This window comes from Mandrillus leucophaeus, unplaced genomic scaffold (genome assembly GCF_000951045.1).
Source record: "Mandrillus leucophaeus isolate KB7577 unplaced genomic scaffold, Mleu.le_1.0 Scaffold258, whole genome shotgun sequence".
Lineage (NCBI taxonomy): Eukaryota > Metazoa > Chordata > Mammalia > Primates > Cercopithecidae > Mandrillus > Mandrillus leucophaeus.
The window spans coordinates 379,621-395,848 of NW_012102676.1; the positions used below are offsets into that span (position 1 = coordinate 379,621).

The 16,228-nt window shown below is 37.0% G+C and overlaps 1 protein-coding gene across 1 annotated transcript in view; it reads right to left on the reverse strand.

Moving 5' to 3' along the window:
* Nucleotides 1-447: 447 nt before the first annotated feature.
* TSPAN13 (tetraspanin 13) overlaps nt 448-16,228 on the reverse strand; it is a 34,366-nt gene continuing 18,585 nt past the window's right edge. The window contains exons 2-6 of the mRNA XM_011983942.1: nt 8,303-8,470; nt 7,556-7,636; nt 6,770-6,883; nt 5,547-5,660; nt 448-1,568 (exon numbers count right to left, since the gene is read on the reverse strand). Coding sequence (XP_011839332.1) covers nt 1,494-1,568; nt 5,547-5,660; nt 6,770-6,883; nt 7,556-7,636; nt 8,303-8,470 — 552 coding nt within the window. The 3' untranslated portion in view covers nt 448-1,493. The remainder of the gene's footprint in view (nt 1,569-5,546; nt 5,661-6,769; nt 6,884-7,555; nt 7,637-8,302; nt 8,471-16,228) is intronic.

The window sequence follows — 16,228 nt, forward strand, 5'->3', positions numbered from 1 at the left end:
TATGAAAATGGCACAATTCTGTTTCCTTGGAAGACTAGCTAGTGTTGCAAAGTCATAGAAGTGACAAACCTACAAAATGCTCTAAAATTCTACAGATCAACCATTTACCCTCTCTCGGTCTAAAAACCCAGTAAGACAATAAAATACCACATGCTACCTAGAATGTAAAACAAGAAATTAGTAATTTTTAGTAATGGGAAAGAACTTACATATTTTTCCCAAATGAATATTAATGGTTTCTCTTTTTAGAAAAACTCTTCATCACTATGGAGATAACATTAGCCACTGAAACATTTCCAGAAAGGATTTGAGGATGACTACCAATAGACATTAATGCTGGAAATGTATTTCCACAGCTTGATTATACACTAAAATAGCAGTACCCAGCTCTAAGTCCAACAGAGAGAACCTAAAGGAGAAAGAAAAGAATTCCACCTCACTTAGTTCATTGATCAATCCTTCCATTACTTTCTTTTAATTTAAACATGCATACACAAAGAAAGGTTTCTGTCCTTTAATTTTTTAACAGAATATACAGAGCCACACAATACGATTTCAATTTCAAATTATGGGAGATCACATTCAAATATGCTTAGGTTTGACGAGTTGCTGTTACAATACTGAGAAATTTCATGAAAAAGGTATTTAACAATTTTTAAGATAATCAAATATCTTTTTGCTACGTGGGCCAACGCATTAATAGTATCTTGTTTAAAAACGCAGTCTTTTAGACTTCAAATTATTATAAAACAATATCAAGATTATATAGATATACTTCCTGATTACTCAAAACTCGTTCCATCCTGACAGAGGCTGAAGGTAAATGTTATACATTAGAACGTTTCGTGAAACTACTTCTCCTTTGCACTTACCTATAAAAGTCAAAAACTAAACCACAATTTACTAAGACATAACTATTTCTAGAATACATTGGTGTAATCATAAAAGACTACTACAAGTAAATTATCATTTTTATACTAACACATTTTACCACCACACATCTTTCCCAAAAAGACAAAAAAAAAAATGGGAATTTGGATTTCCCTTAACATAATAGAATCTCATACTTTCTGATTTTAATAAACTTCAACTCTTTTTCCAGCAGGAACTATCTACACAGCACAGTGCTACATATAATTATACCAGTGAGATGTACATTTAGATTTACCATATGACCAACACAGTGGTGCCATACAAAGTTTTTCTGCAGGTAAAAATGCTAAGAAAGGCCACAGTGGACAGCGCCCGTCACTGAATACAGTAAATTCCAGGTGCCACTGAGCTTCAGAGACCACAAGTTTCAAATATTTTTCAGCAACGGAAAAAGAAAACAACATTTAGAGAAACATAGAGTAAAAATATATCATTCCACTATCAATAACGTAATTTTCCAGATAGTGTTTCCTTCCTTAAACTGGCAAATCGAGCTTAACAGAAAATTACAGAAAGTGAACAAGATCATGATACGAAAGAAAATCTTCCTTGTTTTCTCATCAAAGGAATGCACTGGGATTCGCACGGGGATCTTTCTGGTTCCTGTATCTGTAGGTCAGCCAAACACCCAGGATCTGGAATGGGGGGGAAAAAAAAGAAGAAAAAGAAAGTAACATTTCTGTATGTTTTTTCAGTTTATCCATAAAATAACTCTGGAACATGTGAATTGCTTTGCATCTTTTTGTTCAACAGGGAGGGATTGTTTTTCTTTTTGAAATGAAGTAAACCACACAAGGCACTCCAAGAAAAAATTAAAACGAACACTGTGGTAAACTGAATGACTGGCCCCGAAGGATGTCCATGTCCTAGCCCCTATAACCTGCAAATATGGTACCTTACAGATTAACAGGGACTTTGTGGGTGTGGTTAAGCAGCTCAAGATAAAGAGATTATTACCCAGGTGGGCTCAATGACATAATCACAGAGGGCCTTATATGAGGGAGGCAGGAAGGACAGAGTCAGAAACATGGAGAGAAGGCACCGTGATAGCAGAAGTAAAGGGAAATAGAGAAGCTGCAACTCTGCTGGCTTCGAAGATGTAAACGGGGGGCTGGTGATCCGGGCCTCCAGAAGGTGCCTTTATTTTAAACTTTTGATCTCCAGAACTGTAAGACAATACATTTGTGTTGTTTTAGGCAACTAAGTGCAAGGTAACTTCTTACAGCAGAAATATGGAAAACTAAAGTCTCAGTAGTCTAAATAGCTAAAATAGCATATATTTGGATAATTCAGGAATAAACTAGATTCAGTAAAATGTAAGCAACAGCAAAAATCTTAAAATGAATAAATTTTCCAACACAGAAATTTAAAATGTTATAATTCCTACCTCTGTTGGTAGGAAGCGATTAAGCTGTTACCGTGCCATTTCCCACACCAAGTTCACTAAATTGTTAGCCAGTACAGTTTTTTAAATTAAGAAACATGTGCTCTGTTTCTATTTCAAAGTTGGTTTATTTTAAATAAATGAAAATTCTAACTTTTTAGACTAAAAAAGATACAAAATTTTAATAGAATAAAATGAATTTTAAACTGTATCTTCCACTTCTTACACGTGTGCCAACTTTTAACCTAAATTTTGTTTACGTGACTTTGTAGCCACCATTAGCCCTTTTAAACTACTTCTAGAGAATTAGCTAAGTCCCAGATTCTCTCCATTGACCACAGTAAGAATCCACAAATTACTGTAAGGTTCACAACTGGCAGTGTTTATAGCTACAACATGTATGGGCTGGTGGACTGAGGTCTGCAGGTTGAATCAAGGAAAGGTAAGCCTGATTTGAAGACGTGGAAAGTCATCTCTTTTGGAATCCATCTAACGGGGGAAAAGAAATTGATTTAACAAACATAACAAAGAGTTCTTTATGAAAGGTACCATTCTACAAACTACAAATTCATATAATCCTCCCAACAGCTTTCATAAAATAGATACAATATTGTCATTTTACCAGTGAGGAAACTGAGGCAACAAGAGGTTAAACAGAACCATCACACAGGTCCTCAGTGGTAGAGCCCATGTTCAAACCTGGAGCCCATAAACTACCCCACTTTTGTGGTTTTATTCAGCAATCTGACATGTCACTGGCTGTTCTCAACCACACCAGCTTTTACAACACGGAAATACTTACATATCTGTTGTTAAACAACTACTTCTTTGACACCCCCTGCCCCCATGTCAACCTGCCCAACCATCATTTGCCAAAGCTCCCCACCTTGGAAGTTTTTGGCACAGGGAGCTTCTGGTCAGAATTTTTGAGGATGTTAATATTTTGACTATCACCCCTGGATATACGCTGAGAGTGTAAATCACAGTCCTTAGGGGAAGCAAAGCAATCAAACATACTAAATACTCATAATCTAGAGCCACATTTTACCAGAATTGTATTCCTCCAACTCGGCTATAAGTGACAAAAGAGGAAAATCTCTCTCCTTCCTTGCCCCATTGTTCAGAGAGGGATGGAAGGGGAGGCCACATCCAAAATGCAAAAAGATCAAAACTGGATAATTATTGAACTTCAAGCTTACAAAAGTGCTCATAATTAAGAGAGCACTTTTCAAAGGTAACTTTGATTAAACATCATCATCAACTATGCGGTCTCTAGAACCTACACCCAGTGTGCAGTAGGTCACCAAAATATACTGCTCATAACATGAAAACATATATGTAGAAAAATAAATTATATGTAGAACAGGCAATAAGTTGGTACTCATTTTATTAAATATAGAACAGGCAGAAGGAAATATGCCAAAAGATAAATGATTATTTCTGAGTAGGTAATTTTAGTAGCTACATCTAATTTTTCATCTTCATAATTTTTTGTATTTTCTCAAGTTACTACAAAGAACATATATTAATCATCATACCATTTTTTCAGATTCTAAATCAATGTTTGTCTCATGGTTTAGGTTTGCTTAAAGGTATAATAAATAGTTCAAATCAACTCGTTCTATTTCACCTACGAGAAGTCATCAGCTAAGTAACCGCATCCCTTCAAATTCTGAGAATCTGTGATTCTGTGAAATATTGAGCAAAATATAAACTTAAAAAGTGAGAGAGCCTACCACTATCACTAACCAAAAAATATCAGGTTGCAGAAGTTATAAAAATCTCTAGCCAGGTTTCCAAAGGAGATAGTATGTAAGACATAAAGCAGGATTCCATGAAAGAACACTTTAGAAATCTAAGACTCATGAGTTCTATTTTTAAAGAACTTCTATTTTAAAAAATAGCATAACTGAAGGCAGTGTGATCTGATGACAAGAAAACTGGGCTGCTCAAAAGAACTAAATTCTCAAAATAAATTCCAGATATAAAAAAGAAGCCACGTGGCAAAATTCTGATAACTGCTGACTCTAGCTGGTGTGTGGAGAGGCATTACTCACTCCAGTTTTTCTCTATCTGTGTTTTTTAGTTTTCATAACAAAAATCTATGGTTTTTAAACAAAAAAAGGGAAATCACAGAATTCTTTTCAAGTTGTATGTCATTTTTCTAGAATTAATGTCACAACCAACTCATAAGTCAGATAGTTCTTTTCTGAGAAAAAGTGAAATGAAAAAATGGTCAAACTAAAAAGGGAAGTCAGAGGGAATTTTAAAAAAATGAATACTGGGCCGGGAGCGAGGTTGAGGTCGGCAGATCACTTGAGGTCAGGGGTTCCAGACCAGCCCGGCCAACATGGTAAAACCCTGTCTCTACTAAAAATACAAAAATTAGCTGGGTGTAGTGGTGCATGCCTGTAACCCCAGCTACGTGGGAGGCTGAGGTGGGAGAATCACTTGAACCCAAGAGGTGGAGCTTCCAGTAAGCAGAGATCGTACCACTACACTCCAGCCTAAGCGACAGAGCAAGACTCTGTCTCAAAACAAACAAATAAAATAAATAAAAATCAAAAATGAATACTAATCTTGGTCTTCTTTTTTCCTATGCTGTTAATGACAGCCAAATGTGCATATTTCATTCTTGATGAGGAAAAAAAGAAACTAAACTTGAATAAAATATATGATAAATACACATATATATAATGTACTATATATTGCATATTATACACAGTACATTATACACATATAGACATTATGCATAGGTTTTAGAAGGCTAGGAACAGGGGAATGAAAAATGGTGTAGGAAGGTAATTTTTCAAAGCATATCTTTTTATGTAAGTATGTCTGTGTATTATAGATATTAACATACATATTAAAGAATGTGAATCATTAAAGAATGTGAATCTCCTACCTTTTCCAAATTAAACTTAAAATTATAATTCATCATACAACTCTAGAAATAGAAGAGATCCTAGAGATAATTCGGTCTAACCTCACTCATTAGTTCATTAAATTTTACGTAAGAGGAGACGGATCAAGCATTTCACCCGGTCCTAAAGTTGGTGCTCTTGATAGACTTGTAAGATCTTTTAATTCTGAACCAAGGTTCCTCTTTTTACAGTGCTAATTCTCAATGAAAATGCTCACTGATAACATTACAAGAATCAAGGCCCTTTGCCATACAAAACAGAAACCTCTGTGACAAAGGAGGAAAAATATTGTTATTTGCACATACCTCTGTAAAACTGAAAAACAGGCCAATGCCACCAACAAATCTCAAAACCTCTCCAGCATATTCTCCTATGATCGGAGCACATGGCGAGCACGGGTGGCCACTTTTAAAACAGCTCTGCACCAATTAAAGTAAAACACTTTTACTTCAAAATACATTCATAAAAAGCACATAAAAACTGCATACACACAAAATTAGTGTCTAAGAGTATTACATCCAATTTGAGGCCTTGGTTTTTTAGTGTGCAAATCTCTAAGATGGCCCCCAAGACTCCTGCACTCCCACCCCAACGGTGTACACACCCTGTACAATCACTGCTCTTGAGTACGGATGGAACTTGTGAATATGATAGACAGTCACTTCCGTGTTACGTTACATTAGATAAGACTCCATTATGCATTACATAAGACTCCATCTTAACAGAATGGAGAGATTCTCATGGTGACTTTGATGCTGCCACATTGTGAAAGAGTAACATAGTCCCTGACAGCAGCTTCTAGTTGCAGAGAGAGACCTCCAGCCAACAGGCAGTAAAATAAACAGGGGTGGTCCCACAGCCACAAGGACTGAATTCTTCCAACAACTACTGAGCGTGGGGAGAGGACCTCAAGCTTCACATAAGGCTGCAGCCTCAGATGGGACACCTTGATTTCAGCCAGGTGAGCAGAGGACCCAGCCAAGCCTGACCCAGGGAAACTGTGAGATAATAAATGGGTATTTAAAGCCACTAAATGGATATTAAAGCCACTAAACTGTAAAGCCATGTGTTTCTATTGCTGTGTAATAATGTGTTATGCAGCAACAGAAACATACCACAGACCCCATACAAGGAGATAATCTCACAAAAGAAGCCTCATTGAGGAAATATTCAGCTTAGGGCTCAGGGAGGTGATAACAGGAGTTTCCCCAAAATATGAACACATGAACTGACCTAATGTTATTTCTTTAATAACTTGTTCTAGGAAGAGAAGGATGGGAAGAAATTAGGGACAATAAACCATTAGCATCTGTGTCCAACAGGGCCTTGAAATTCTCAGCACTCCCTGGAGTGGGTATTTGAGAACAGGCAAATGATATAACAGAGGACATGGAAATATAATGTAAATATATATATAAAATAATTCTGAAATACAACTCAGCATCAGAAAGTCCATTTCTTCTATGTTAATCATTATTTATCTGTATGTAATACATTTCCAAAAACATATAATATACAATGTACTTACAGCCAGACAGGTGTCATTTGGGTTAAAATTTCGGAACCCACAGCAGTTTAGATTTCTCTGGATGTCATTTCGAGCGCTTGCCGTACTGTTCCAACCAACCTCCAGAAGCTGACCCTAGCAAATGTATTTAATATGTAAAATGTGTCATCCCTGCAGAAAATGTATAAAGCTGGAGCCTGTAACTTTTAGTACTGTGTACCTAAAATAATTTTTATTTTAAAAATCAGTAAAACTTTTCAAAGGCTTATTCCTCAGTTTGCAGCAAAAATTAAGGCACTATTTCTATCCCAAGGATGAAAAACTCCTAATTTTTTACATGCATTTAAAAGAATTTACATGCAATTTAAAAGAAGCACTTGGTTCAAAGGCATAATTCTCAGGGTGTTAACAAGGCAAAAGTTCTGTTGCTCCATGACAGAAACCTGAATTTGTCTACAAATTAGAGTTTGAAAACAGTCATTGCTAGAACGGAGCCACAAACATTCTGGAGCAAATATTTCATTGCATAATGGTGGGAAAAGATTGGGGGAACATCTTATAGCCATAGCACTTTTTACCCAGTGACAGCAAAATCCGATTTAAAAGATACAGAAAAAAGCAACACCTGATGGTGTCTGGCTCCAACCTGCTGCACGAATGCAAAGGGAACAACAGAGTTTTGCTATCCAGAGTGAAGGTGGCATTCTGCGCAAGATGAAATTATTTTATATTCTAATCATTTCTCTCCTTTTTCTCATACTCATGCTACGTGGTATAATAAAGTAGAAGAAAAAAGTCTTAGCTTACCTGTTGCTCCTGGTTCAGGGCTAAACAAGCACAAGATACAGAAAACTGAACAATAAATACAACTAAGAGAATAATCATATACTGAGAGTTAGAAGTTAAGGATACTTCTAAATATTCTTAAAATGGCATAAAACAGAGGTACAGAGGTACCGACAACTTTAGATTGCACGAGAAGCAACGAACCCAGAATACAGAACAGACGGCACTTAGAGAAAGTTCAAAAAGGATACACATATTATTATTTTGGTAATACACAGTTGTATCAAATTTATATAGAAAAATACTAGTCATGATAATCACATAACTAAAAATAGATTAGAATTTCATTCAGAATAAAATAAAAATTCTTACATACACAAAACAGAAATAAGTATAGATAAATACATGTAAGCTTTTTAATATTAAGTCTAAAAAACACCGAAATTCTCAACCAAACATGAATGTGTAAAAAAGGGCCTAGAAGTCACCAAATCAATTCAATTTAACTCTGAATTTACAATACATGATAAATAGGACTACACTGAACTTGCAGAATATATTCTTCAGGATGTCACAAGGGCAGGGTGAGAATATGAAAACATACAATAACATTACCCTAAGAAATGTTTCAAATAGTTCTCGAACAAATATGCATAAGGCTTGCTTAGAGTTGCTTTCTGGCAATAAATTTCCTCGTGATAATATTAAATTAGTTGTAACCATTAAAATAGTCATCAAGGATAAAATCTTGATTTTTAAAAAGGATACAAAAAATAGCAACACCTGATGATGTTTTACAGCTCCAATCAGTCCCACTAAAGCAATCAGGAACAAGAAGATGCCCACTGCAATGACCACGCCGACCACGCGGAGACTGGAAATCAGCCCAAAGCCAATGCCCCACGCAGCAATTCCAATTAGCAGCAGACTAACCAACTGCAAAAACACCCGGGGACAGGGGTACAGGACGAAGGAGAAGAGAGAGAATGGGGAAAACACCAGTTAATTAAATATCAACAACATCCTTCAGGCGCCTACTTAGTCTCTTACAAATAAGCACCTAAAACTCAATACAAGAACACACAGAAGATCTCAGTAGGCAGTATCTTCTTAACAACTTACATTAATCCCCAGTCGTGCTTTATTCTTGCAAACAAAAAAAAAAAAAAAAAAGACTAATATGCTAACACCCAAAATTCTCACAAAGCCTCAGAAGTCATCTGTTTGTTTGTAGAGCCTAAACGCATGCTACTTAAGATTTTGAAGAAATCACACACGCAAAAACTTCTAGATGCCAATCTCAGTCCAACATATTGATCTCTTCAAATGGACATCACCTATCTTTCCTTCAAAGCCCAAATGCACTGTAATTTTCTCTGGGAAGCCCCCCTAGTTCCCAACAGACTAAATAAATCCCTCCATTGTCTGGTCTATCTCTGTTCCTGGAACATGATTCTCTCGTTCCCTTCATCACACATTGTGTTTCCAAGCCTGACTCTCTAGAAGACTGACAGCAACTTGAGAGCAAGGACCCACATCTTTTCACCTCGCTATATAGCCCCAGAATCTAGCACAAGACCAGGTCCCTGGGGAATACTCAAAAACTACTCATAGAATTGCTGCTGAAATTAATTGCTTTAAATGTCATCATCTGTTTTATTAAAAATCATATATAGACAGATCATTAAAACTCTTAGCAGAATAAAAAGAATGTAAGAGACTTTAGCTATTTAAAGGGAACCAGTATTCTGAGCAAAAAGAAATTATTTGATATTCCAATTGTTTTATCCATATATTTATAAAGCAACACTGGCTGAAGAGCACATGCCTAGTGGTTATGACCTGTAAAACTCAAAATGACATCACTTCTTTAAAATTCCACTTAAAAATAGTGTGCCACATAAAGATGATAATTCATTTATAGAAGATGAAGCGTCCATAGATATTAGGGGAGGAATGGGGGACAGGTTGTTGAACAGGAAGGAAACAGTATCTTCACTTCAATCGTGGATCGACCATTTTCTGGAGCAATTTGACAGCATAATACCCAATTAGGAAGAATCAAAACACAAAATATCTATTTTCTAGTACCATTTAAAAGCCTGATAAACTTTGCTTAGAAATATAAACATAAATTACCACTTACTCAAATGGATCTTTTTCTGCTCAAATGTATAAATTTTCATATGTAATATAATAGTTTATCAGGCAAATTTAACATCTACTGGTATAGTAAACCTTCTTACATATGTAGAGATACAAGCAAAACTGCTACATGAGTGTCTATTTGTACTCTTACAGAAAATTTTTTTGGTATTTTTTTGCCAAAGAGACAAAACTTGAAAATAAAAGGAACCATCTACAGCATAATAGAATCAAATTAGAGAGTTATATGGACTTGGTGGGCTCCACTGCAGTTGGTCCACCCAGCAAGCTTTTCTTTTCAGAGGGACAAGCAGAGGCAAAAATTTTCACAAATTTTGCCACTCAGAAATTCACCTAGTCCTTCTCATTTTCCCAACTGCTCCTCATCAGCAGGCCCATTTGCCTCTGTTTCATTTTATCATACACACTGACAGTCTTCTCACAACTTCAAACAGTCTTGGACTGAGAAAAAGTCCTCTGCCCCTTCACAAGTGAGCTTATTTCTGACTCTGTGGTATTCAAATTTAACACATTTTCTTTCGGGAGCTGTAAAAGACAGAAGCCTGAAGGAGGTGCGAAGGAAGAAGGAGAGCTGGATGATGCGCGGCAGGAGGGCTATGCTTAGCATCCTTGCTGCATCATGGTACCAAACACTGAAGACGGTCCACATGTGCAAGACATCAGAGCAGCTTGCTGTATTTGTTTCCAGAGAAACAGAACCAATAGGAAATATATCTATATCTGTATCTATATCTATATCTATCTACCGAGTGAAAAACCAACAGTGAAACAGACAGAGACAGAGAGATTTTAAAGAACTGGCTCACATGATTGTCGTGACTGGCAAGTCAGAAATTTGTAGGGCTGGCCAGCAGGCTGGAAACTCAAGCAGAATTCCTTCTTCCTCAGAAAATCTTAATCTCTATTCTTAAGCTCTTCAACTGATGGGATAAGGCCCACCCACATGACGGAAGGTAATACGATTTAAAGTCAACTGATTGTAAATGTTAGTCACATCTACAAAATACTAACATCTAGTCTAGTGCTTGACCAAACAACTGGACACCATAGCCTAGCCAAGTTCACATATAAAATTAACCATCACATTTGCCAACATCCAAGTCCTGGGTGTGGTGCATATCCTAATTCAGTTAAATTCACAGGGAAAACTACATTGTATCCTTTAAGTCTTAGAGCCAAAAAGATAAGAAGCATGAACAACCTGGTATTATTAATAAAATTCTTCTAACCCCATAGTTCTTTAAGATCTTTAAAAGATTCTTTAAATCCTTTTGGGAATTATACTACAACCTTACCATATTACTGAAATTCTTAAATATGAGAATATTAAAAGTTACACATGCTTAAATGTTAAATTAAAAGTTAATTATTCATCAACAAGTACTTGATGCTGACTGTGTGTTAAACGCCAGAGACAAGACATTCCTATTAGAACAGGGCTTGGCAAACTTTCTCTGCAAAGGGCCAGTTATTTATTATCAGGCTTTGCAGATTACATGGTCTCTGCCACAACTATTCAACTATGCCACTGTACACAAAAGCAGTGACAGACAATATGTGAACAAATGAGCAGGCAGGGCTGTGTTCCAATAACACTTTATTTATACATAGCAAAATTTGAATTCATATAATTGTAGTGTATCACAAAATATCATTCCTCCTTTTTTTTTTTAACATTCAAAAATGTGAAACCATTCTAAGCTAGCAGGCTGTATAAAAACAGTTTCAATGAGATGGATCTGGCTGTGACCTATATAGTCTTTGGACCCTTGCTCTAGAAGTCAGTACAGAAGAAAATGAAAAATTACAATAGGACAAATAATTGCTACACCAGAGATTTTTTATAAGGTGAGTCAGAGTACAGAACAATAATCTCCCACACACACACACACACAAAATCCAGAAAAATAGAATAGGCCAGCTGACCCCTCTGTGAATATAACCTTAAGTAGCAAAAGAATAATTTTTATTTTATTTTATTTTATTTTATTTTATTTTATTTTATTTTTTGGAGACAGAGTTTTGCTCTTTCACCCAGGCTGGAGTGCAATGGTGCAATTTTGGCTCAGTGCCACCTCCGCCTCCCAGATTCAAGTGATTCTCCCACCTCAGCCTCTCCAGTAGCTGAGATTACAGGCATATGCCACCATGCCCAGCTAATTTTTGCATTTTTAGTAGAGACGGGGTTTTACCATGTTGGCCAGGCTGGTCTCGAACTCCTGACCTCAGGTGATCCACCTGCCTCGGCCTCCCAAAGTGCTGGGATTATAGGCATGAGCCACCATGCCTGGCCAAGAATAAATATTATCATATATGGTAAAAGATGGAACTAAATTAAGGATCTTTAAAGGAGGTGCTTATCCTAGATTATGAGATGGGTCCTAAATGTTGTATCCTTTTATGAGGTGGGCCCTAAATGTCATAATAGGTATCCTTAAGAAAGAGGAACAGGGAAATTAGAGAGAGAGACACACAATGTAGAAAGTTACATAAAAAAAAAAGAGGCAGAGACTAATGCAGCCACAAGGAATGCCAGCAGCCACCAGAAAATGAACGACGCAAGAACAGATTCTCCTTGAGGTCCCTGAGAGAGCCTGACTCTGTGGACACCTTGATTTTGGACTCCTGGTCTCCAGGTCCAGAGGGGATAAATTTCTGTTGTTTTGAGTCACCATGTTTGTGGTAATTTGCTACAGCAGTCCTAGAAAAGAAATACAGAACAATTCACCTATTTGGAGTTTGACAAATCAGGAACCTCTCACTCTTATAGAACCTGCCTGGAATCTTACCATCAGTGGAACCCTTACCATGTAGCTGGGGTAAAGTGTTCTGGTGCCCTCATCAGCATCCTCCCAGCAAAGCAAATACACTATTTGCCTCATCATTTCGGCAAAATGAGGAAACTCTTCAATGCTCACTCAGTTGCCAACTAATAGGCTCATTAATAATGAGAATCTATTAATGTAAACGTAAAAAAAAAAAGATCTCTACAAGCAAAAAGAGGAAAAAGAGCACTAGTTTAATTCTCAGATTAGGCATTATGCCATTATTGAGAATGTTATCTAGAATATTCACAAGTACCTCTGTTCTGTTTTTTTCTTTTCCTGCAGATAGGGGAAAAAAAGAGGCTGCTTCCTTCTATATAACCCTCTGTCAAGGGCATTCCTCACCAAGCTGATTCTGCTGTGTCTTCAATATAATTTTCCATCTACCCTAATTACCACTACCAGGCAGTCCTCTAAAACCATCAAAGAGGGTTTCCTATTGCTGCTTTTCCAAATTAACACAAGTGTAGTGGCTTCAAACAACACAAATGCAGTGCCTTACAGTTCTGGAGGCCGTGTTGGTCAGGTTGTACTCCTGCAAACTGCAGAGGGAGAATCTGTTTCCTTGCTTCGTCTGGTTTTTGGGGGTTTTCTGCATTCCTTGGCATATAACCCCTTCCTCTGTCTTCAAAGCCAGCAGCATACCATGTTCAAAGCCCTCAAATATGCACATCCTTTTTTGACTCTGACCCTCCTTCCTCCCTCTTCTAAGGACCTGTGTGATTCCATAAAGCTCACCCAGATAATCCAGAATAATCTCCCCATCTCAAGATTCTTCATTTATTCACATCTTCAAAGCCCTTTTAGTTACGTAAAGTAACGTGTTTGTAGGTTTCAAGGATTAGGATATGAACGACTTTTTGGAGTGTGTTAGCCCACCACAGAGGGTTATTGGAACATGGGCAACTGAGCTACCATAGAATCCTTTCAGCTACAAATATTTTAAAACACTGAAAAGATTGTAACATTTTATTTAAATATGTAACTGAGCACAGAGAAACTATGGGAAATTCCTACAGGTCAGAAATGAAAGGAGAACTGAAAGCTAGAACTGCAAGCATACAGCTGATGCTCTGGGGTCCCATGAGCAGGTGGGCAAGGAGTTCCTGCGTCAGAACAGTCCCTAACGGGAATGGATTTAGGTTTTGTAGCAGAGCTAGGAAGTGTAACTGAGACTCCTGCATAACTGGGATGTCCAGAAAGCTGTTTTTTTAGTGTCAGGGGTTAGAGAAAAACCACAACAATCTATTCAGAAAGACAGTAAAGACTTGTCAGTCTCTTCAAAAAGTCTGCAAGAAAGAGCAACACGAGCCTATCAAACAAGAGCCCACCATGCCCATGCTTGCAGTCTAAGAGTGCATTGCCTCAGGTATGCAGGAATCCTCAAGACAAACATTTCAAATAAAAGCTGATGGCACTTGGTGGAGAAAAGCTCATAAAAGCATATCCAAAATTTGCTCAGGATGGACCCTTCCAAATCCCAGCCCATACAGGATTTCCAAAGAAAAAAATAAAAACATTGTGCCAATCAATAAATCACAAAATGACTAAGAAAAAAATATACCATGAGAGAGATATGACAAATATAACAAAAGAAGGATAAAAGCTCCCAAGAACTTGAGATGACAGAACTAACTGAAGGAGACTAAAACAAAACATTTTAAACTGACTAAAAAGATCAAAGGGGACTGGGTCTGGTGGCTCACGCCTGTAATCCCAATACTTTGGGAGGCCAAAGCAGGCAGATCACTTGAGGTCAGTTGTTCAAGACCAGTCTGGTCAACATGGTGAAACTCTATCTGTACCAAAACATTTTTAAAAAACAGCCGGGTGTGATGGTGGGCGCCTGTAATCCCAGCTACTTGGGAGGCTGAAGCAGGAGAATCGCTTGAACCCGAGAGGCAGAGGTTGCAGTAAGCAGAGATCGTGCCACTGCACTCCAGCCTGGGTGACAGAGTGAGACGCCGTTTCAAAAATAATAATAATTAAAAATATTTAAAAATATTAAAAAGAAAAAATAAAATAAAAAGTTAAAAGGGGAATAAAAACTATTAAAAAAACGATATTTTTACAAATGCAAACTTAAAAAAGAGCCACATAAAACACACCCAATGGTAGGAGAAAGAAGAGAAACTTACAATAGAAAGAATACATAAAGCTTCATTAAAGGAGAAAAAAGTAACAGCCCTTGGCAAAATAATTTAAGAGAAAGATTAATAATAAATCCTTCCAATTTTTTAAACTGATAAATACCTATCAAAAACCCAAAGCAAAAATCAAACTCAGTGACAAAAGACAGGAAAGATTACCCTAGCCAATGGAAAGATAAAAATAAATCGTAAACATTTTCTCCAAAATTCAGGAATAAGACAGGGTGTGGGCTTTCACCACATCTATTCAGCACTGTAGTGGGGTTTTAGACAACTAAGTGTCAATATAGAAGAACAATGGGAGGAGAGAAACACAGCTTTCATTATTCACAAATTATTAGGTGTATCTACAAAGAAAATCCAAAAAATAAAAAAAAAATTAAAATTGGTAAGAACCAGCAAAGTTGCTAGAAACAGAATCAATACACAAAAATCAACAACATGCCAATGCACCAAAAAAGTTTTTTTCATGTACTTTTTAGTCTATAATTTGTAATATGCCCCCAAAATATAAGGTATATATGAAGAAATCCAACAAAAGTAGTCCAAGATCTTCATGAAGAAAATTGTGAAATGTATTTGAAGCACATGAAAAAAGACGTAAAATAAACAGAGATAAAGATTAAGGACAAAAGCTTGTATCTGCTGCACGTTTTCTCAGCCCAGCTGCACTGTCACCAGAACCATGAAGAAGAAATGCTCCTGGGTAGCCAATCAGTCCTGTCAGTGATTCAATCTAACTGTCCTGAATGCCACCCTTGTTGTTTTCACCCATGTCTGTAAAACTTGAGCCTGACTCTACAAATTTTGGATGTATTTCCTTTTTTTTTTTTAAGTAAAATTAAATACATAAAATTTTAAAACTAAGTAAGTTAAAAACCATCTAAAAATATCAGAACTTATTATAATGACCGGGCATAGTGGCTCATGCTTGTAATCCTAGCACTTTGGGAGGCCAAAGCGGGCAGATCACTTGAGTTCAGGAGTTCGAGACCAGCCTGGCCAACATAGTGAAACCTCGTCCCTACTAAAAATACAAAAATTAGCCAGAAATAGCTTGAACCTGGCGGGCAGAGTTTGCACTCATGCCACTGCACTCCACCCTGGGTGACAGAGCAAGACTCTGTCTCAAAAAAAAAAAAATAAAATAAGAGATATGACAAATACCTCATTTTAATGGTCAGTCATTAAAGCAGGTAACTGATACAGATCTAAATAAGCCAGCAGCGTAGTCTTTGAGACAGGCAAAATTCTAAGTCAGTAGAGAAAGAGTAGGCTTTAATAAGAAGCCTTGTGACAATCACCTTCTCATTTTGAAAACTGATATTATTTATCCCTACCTCAAACCATAAACTCTGGGCTTAAAAGCACAACTTAAAAGTATAGAAAAAATTTTAATGACTTTGTGGGTAAGGAAAAATGTCTTTGAAACAAGTTTCAAAAAACGCACATGTAACACTGACATCATGGCCGGGCACGGTGGCTCAAGCCTGTAATCCCAGCACTTTGGGAGGCCGAGGCGGGCGGATCACAAGGTCAGGAGATCGAGACCA